The 6,656-nt window shown below is 34.7% G+C and overlaps 1 protein-coding gene across 1 annotated transcript; it reads right to left on the bottom strand.

The window, feature by feature from the left end:
• Nucleotides 1-352: 352 nt before the first annotated feature.
• Nucleotides 353-3,179, bottom strand: LOC133039910 (uncharacterized). The gene is made up of 6 exons (XM_061119030.1): nt 3,006-3,179; nt 2,696-2,950; nt 2,090-2,605; nt 1,073-2,002; nt 919-991; nt 353-798 (listed from the first exon to the last, which is right to left on the bottom strand). Exons 1-6 carry the CDS (start codon nt 3,177-3,179, stop codon nt 353-355), a joined length of 2,394 nt encoding a protein of 797 aa, XP_060975013.1.
• Nucleotides 3,180-6,656: the final 3,477 nt, after the last annotated feature.

Below are 6,656 nucleotides of genomic sequence, written 5' to 3' on the forward strand. Positions count from 1 at the left end.
AGAGTTATGGATTTTTCCCTAAGATTTATGGGCTTGGGTTGGGCTCATATGTATGGGCTTAATTAAATAAATATAAAAAATTAAATTTTAAAAGATGCGGTGCGGTGCAGTTTGAATCGCAGTTTAATAATTCAAAACCGCAAACCACACCGCACCGCGCGGTTTGGGAAAAATTCAAACCGCAACCGCACCGCGAAGAATTTCAAACCGCATTTTTTTAGCGGTGCGGTGCGGTGCGGGCGGTTTGAGCGGTTTGATGTACACCCCTAGGTGCAATCCAACGCTCACAGTTCTGCCCCCCATCATTCAAAGGAGACAATGAAAGCCCTTTCCTTTCCTGAGCAAATTTGTATTAATCAAGCAAGATTCTAGCTGATGTTACAATATTTGAAGCAAGCCAACTCTTCTTTTGCCAAACAAAGTCATTCCGCACACGCCAAATAGCCCAACTCACCATCGCTGCTTCCTCCATTTCAACTTCGTGCCCCCTGGTGAAAATTCCCAACAACCAGCTGCTGAACGTTACAGCCCCAGCCCCGACGTCCACTATGCTACGATGCCAAGCAGCCTTTGCAACCGAGCATTCCACCAACTCATGTGGAATAGTTTCAGTACTAGAGTTGCACAAAGGGTTGTCAGCATTGACAGGAACATAACGCTTTTGGAGTTGAAAACACGTTGGAAGCACACCCGAAGCAGCTCGCCATAAAAAATTACTGATCTTAGAAGGAATTTTTAAGGACCAAAGCCGCTTCCAAAAATCAGTATTGGCCTCCCGGCACCAAGCACCCTTAGATTCTGGCAAGAACTTATATGCACTTTTAACCGAATAATTCCCACAAGTCTCAAGTCACCAACTCCAACCATCATTAGCGGCTGAATCACTGAGCTGAATGGAAAAAATAAGGTCCTAATCACGGCCAACAAATATGTCCCTCACAACATCCTCATCCCACGCACGAGTACCAACTTGAAAGAGGTAGCTGACCGACTTATTCACAAGAGAAGGGTGCCGTTAGACAACATAGTTGTTTGAATTATGTGGAAGCCAAGGATCATTAAGAATGGATACATTTTCCCCATTAGCAATTGTTCTTTGAGCACAAGCGTGGATAAGATCTTTTGCTTCAAGAATACTACGCCAAATGAAACTAGGACTGTCTCCCAATCCACCAGTAAACAGATTACCAGTAGCATAATATTTAGCCTTATAAAGCCTACTAACCAAAGAATCAGCATTAACCAACAAACAGCAATATTGATTCCCCAAAAGAGCCAAATTAAAATCTCTCAAGCTTCGAAATCCCAATCCCCTTGCATGTTTATGACGACACAACCGCTCCCAGCTCATCCAATTAATACCCTTACCACTACTTGAATCTGAGTGCCACCAGAACTTGGCCATAAGCCGCTCTAACTCCTTGCAAGTGTCTGACGGCAAGAGGAAAACATTCATAGCATAACTCGGCAAGACTTGAGCAATAGATTTCAATAATACCTCCTTTCCCGTACGAGATAAGATATGCCCTTCCCACCCTTGAATTCTCTTTCGAAGCTTATCCTTAAGAAAACCAAGGATAGCATTCTTATTTCTTCCAACCGAACACGGAAGACCCAGGTAATAGCCATTTTCATCGGCCTCGTAAATTTCGAACATAGCACAAATGGAATCCCGCACCTCAATACCATTTTTATTGCTAAAAAAGACAAAAGACTTAGAGAAATTGATTCTTTGCCCCGAAGCAACCTCGTAAGTATGCAACAACTCCTTCACATTGTACGCTTCTTCCTCAGTTGCCTTACAGTAAATGTAGCTGTCATCAGCAAAGAGCATATGAGAGATTACTGGCGCACCTCGAGCAATTTTACACCCCGTGAGTAAGCCACTTTGTTCATAACTCTGCAACAAACTAGAAAAACCTTCAACACAAAGAATAAACAAATATGGTGATAAAGGATCCCCTTGGCGCAACACTCTTTGACCAACAATGGGCCCCAACTCCTTCCCACCATGTGAAATGGTATAAGAAACAGAACATACACATTACATAACTAAATTAATCCAGCGACCATCAAAACCCATCCTTACCATCATAGCCCGGAGATAACCCCACTCAAGCTTGTCATAGGCTTTGCTAACATCTAGTTTGAGTGCCATATAACCGTCCCTCCCTCTTCGTTTTCTCTTTAAGTGATGCATAATCTCATAAGCAATCATGATGTTATCCGAGATCAACCGGCCTTGTAAAAACACACTTTGAGTATCAGATATGATAGACGGCATAACACTCTTAAGTCTATTAGCAACCACTTTGGACACAATCTTGTACACCACATTGCATAACGCAATGGTCGTAAATCCCCCATATCCATAGGCTATTTTTTTACGGATTAAGACCAAAATGGTTTTATTAAGGTCTGTAGGAAGAGAACCATTATGAAAAAACTGCTTAACCAAATTGATGACATCATCCTTAGCAATCGACCAGCACTTCTGAAAAAAATCCGTGGTCATTCCATCAGGCCCTAAGGATTTATCCGGATGCATTTGGAACAAAGCTTTTCGAACTTCTTCATCTGAAATCGGTAATAGCAGCTCAACATTCTGCTGGGATTATACACGAGTTTGCACGCTACTTGTAACTTCTCTCCAGTCGGTTTGGGAAGAGGAAAAAAGCTCGTGGAAATAAGAAACCATAAGATCATCCAAACCACTCTCCCAGTCAACCCATGCACCCGAATGATCTTTAAGTTTTGCAACAAAATTATTCCTTCGTCTCGTAGTTGCAGAAGCATGAAAATACTTGCTATTATTATCTCCCTCTTGTAACCACAGTTGCTTCGATCTTTGACGCCAGAAACCTTCCCGTTGCACATAACATTCGGCCAAGTTCTTCTTTGCTTGTTTGTAATTGGCTACAGAGACCTCTTCCCGACCCAATTTCCACTTCTGCACTTTGTTTTTACACTTTTTCAACCTTTAATTCCTTAAAGTTGCCAGTAACCTCCTTACCCCAATCCGCCAGCTTGTCCCCACAAAACTTAATTTTATGCATAATATCATTAGACTCACGAATCTCCCAGCTATCCTTTATAATCCGATAACAAAGAGGTTCCCTCAACCACACATTTTCAAACCGAAACTGCTTAACAAAACTGGGACCTGCAGCAGGAACCATGACCATAAGAATCGGAGCATGGTCTGAAGTTGAAATTCAAGATTACGGAGCTTAGCAGAAGTGAACATGTTCAACCAAGCAAGATTAGTAAGCCCCCTATCCAAACGCACTTCTATCCAATGATTAGTACCCCGGCCACAAATGTTACAAATGATTAGTGACATTTTTATTTACTTCACATGGGCGTATTCTACATTTTTTTACAAATGTTACAAAAGCTACAAATGTGAATAAAAATATATAATAGCGACATTTTTAGGTGTTGCTGGATATCATTTTTGGTGTAGTATGTAATTTAACTGCCAATACAATTTTACCCAATAGTATTGATTTTAAGCAAAATAAATAAAGAACAACACAATTGATAATTCTATTATTATTATGAATAATAATTACTAAAGAGATAATGATTAATTTATTATCATCAAGAACAATATTTTAGAGCTATATAAATATAACTAACATTCACGTAAAAAAATATATATAAAAAATGTCAATTCTTGATTTAACGGATGTTTTTGGGTTTTTACATTAACTTTAATAGAATATTTTATTAATTAACAAAATATTTTTTATTAATAATTAATAATATTATTATATATATTTAAAAAATAAAAAATATGTAGATATTTTATATAAGGAATTTTAATTTTTTTTTAAAATATTATAAATATTTTTAATCATATTTTAAAATTTATTGGTTTAACTTTAAATTAAAATAAAAAAATTATATAAATATTTTATATAAAGAAATTTAAATTTAAAATATTATAAATATTTTTAACTTTATTGTTATTTATTTATATTTTTGTAATGGCCGTACTTTTTTATAAATTACTAATTTAGTTACAAGCGTTAAAATGCGGAAAAACTGTAATGTCGCTTTTACTTATAAACATAAAATATTTCATATTTGAGCTCAGTTTGGACTTAAAGACATAATAATTAATAAATAAAAATAACTGCGACATTAATTAAAAAAATAAATGTAGTGTGCCCTAGACCACCCTCAGTTATATGGTCCTCAGCGAGTACACACACAAGCCTCCAAGGTCTCACTTGCCACCGGCTTTCTAAGTTTTACAACCTTAATCTGCACATGGTAAGTTTGATAAGGGTGAGCTACTAAACTCAGTAAGGAAATTCTTGTCACGTAGTCACATAAAAGAAAACATATAATTAAAATTTAGACGCACATATTTAGATAAATAGCAATACATATAAGCTTAATCTTGTCACTAGTAACTAATCACTAGTTCCTAAGCTAAGTCACATAATAATGGTTATGCCGGAGTTCGACTTTGGCAAATAAACCCGAACTATTAGACTAAATGGCAGAGGGCTGGGTTCAGTAAAATCGTACCCACTACTAGATGGCCCCTATCTACCATATAGACCCAACAGTCAAGTATTTAACCATTATCTTTTCGGTCAAACCATGTCACATAATCTACAATAAATCTAATTTAAATAATGTTTAACTACTATACATTGTTTAAATAGCATATCATAAATCCTATCATAATTAAATCATAATCATATCATGACCATATCATAATTAAAGCACAACTACATAATAATCATATCATAACTATATCATAATCATACCATAACCATATCATTGTTTACATAATGCGAATCTATTGTACCGTCCATTATCCAAACAACATAACTAGTTTAAATAATGCGAATCCATTGTATCGTCCATTATCCAAACCACATAATCAGTTTAAATAATGTGAATCTTACAAACACACTATTTACATACATACTTAAATAACATGGATCTTATAAACATATTATTTAAATGTATACCTTTAGCAATGGCCATGCTTTAATACTGTAAACATACATAAATAACATGAATCTTATAAACATATTATTTAAATATATATTATACATTAAATAACAAACAATAAGAGTCAGGCAGAAGACCTTAGTTAACTTCTCTTTTACTATTCCCACTCTTCCTATGAATGTTATTACATACAGAAAAATTATATTTTTCTACTTAATTTTCTTACCTCGAATGTGGAGAATCTAGCTTGATTGCAGGAGTAACTCTGAGAATTAATGTATGCTTGACCCACGAAATCCTAATTTCCATGTAAAATATTTAGAGTGTTCAATGATAATAGATATAGGTTAAATATAAACTTTTTTCAACTAAAGAATCATTATTAACACACAATTATTATACATTAGCTCTCAAAAAGGAATATAAACCCTATGAGAAATATATTAGTGCTCCAAATCTTGAAATCCTTTCTTATATTTCAGCCACGTGCAAATCAAATCACTTTGTGATGACCCAAATCTTGATGATGATGTATGGTGGTATAGGGAAATGTTGAAATGATAATTATAATGGTGGTAGTGGAGGTGATGATAGCTTGGTACATCTTGGCTAAGAGGAAAGAAAAAAAAATGATCGAGGTGATGATGTTAATTTTAGCTAAGAGGCTTAATGGTCTTGGAGACCACAAGAACTTTATATTTGATGAGATAGAGAAAGAATTTGGAATGAAGGATTATAGCTTCTGTGGTAAAGTTTATACGATAAAAAATGGACTTTAGAGTAATGGTTTTGGTCTAAAGGGGATGCAAATGAAGAGAAAGATTGAAAGTGTGTTTGGATTTTCAAGTGACGAGTGATGACTTTGATTAATAGTATTTATAGACTAAGAACTAATCCTTAGCAACGTCCTATCTAACCGTACATCCCATGAAATAGCATGAACATATTTTTAGATCATTCTAGGCTATAATCAGTTGAGGATTCCTTCTAATTTGACTACATAAGCTCCTATCATTTTAAAATTTGAATTATACCTCTACCTATGTAGAAACCACCTGATCTTACTCTATCTCAATTTTTCAAAATATAGTCAAACTCTCCACTCTTATTACTTAGATGCCAGATGTCAAAAGGTTCATTTTTCCCTAATAAATTCCCTATATATCGTGCCATATAGCCTTCATTGAAGAGTCTTAATAACTAGTTCTAATATTTATGACGCGAGCACAACTTTGACTACAACTGTTCTTAAATTTCGAAACTAATTAATTATATATCATGTACTCAATATGCACCTTGATTAATAATTTAATAACATACACTAACCATAAATGTCTTTAATAAGGTTATTGATTCAAACTCTAACCACCAATACCTATCTCTTGCTCCACTTACTCCTTAGAAGTTGTTATTATTATTATTATGTTTTTTTTTGTTCTAAGAGCCAAATGCTCCAAGTCATCCACGTGTATGTTATTATTCTAGAGTTCATTTCAAATTAATTTGAATATACTAGTTGATGTTCTCATGCACTCATAACCATAAACATATATATAAACATATATTGTATTCATTTCACTTATATCTATTTGCCACAATGATAATAATAATAATAGCAATAATAACATTATTTTGTAATCTCGTAGGCTAAATTTGAAATGAATGGTGCCTTTAGCCCA

Source organism: Cannabis sativa, chromosome 1 (genome assembly GCF_029168945.1).
Source record: "Cannabis sativa cultivar Pink pepper isolate KNU-18-1 chromosome 1, ASM2916894v1, whole genome shotgun sequence".
Taxonomy (NCBI): Eukaryota; Viridiplantae; Streptophyta; class Magnoliopsida; order Rosales; family Cannabaceae; genus Cannabis; species Cannabis sativa.

Excerpts from the sequence above, each read along its gene's own strand:
- LOC133039910 (XM_061119030.1), bottom strand. The coding sequence starts at position 3,179 with ATGGTTCCTGCTGCAGGTCCCAGTTTTGTTAAGCAGTTTCGGTTTGAA. Across the intron at positions 2,606-2,695 it reads GTGGTTTGGATGATCTTATG|AATGTTGAGCTGCTATTACC; the intron begins GTTTCTTATTTC and ends TAATCCCAGCAG. Across the intron at positions 992-1,072 it reads CAATTGCTAATGGGGAAAAT|TCGGTCAGCTACCTCTTTCA; the intron begins GTATCCATTCTT and ends CTTGTGAATAAG.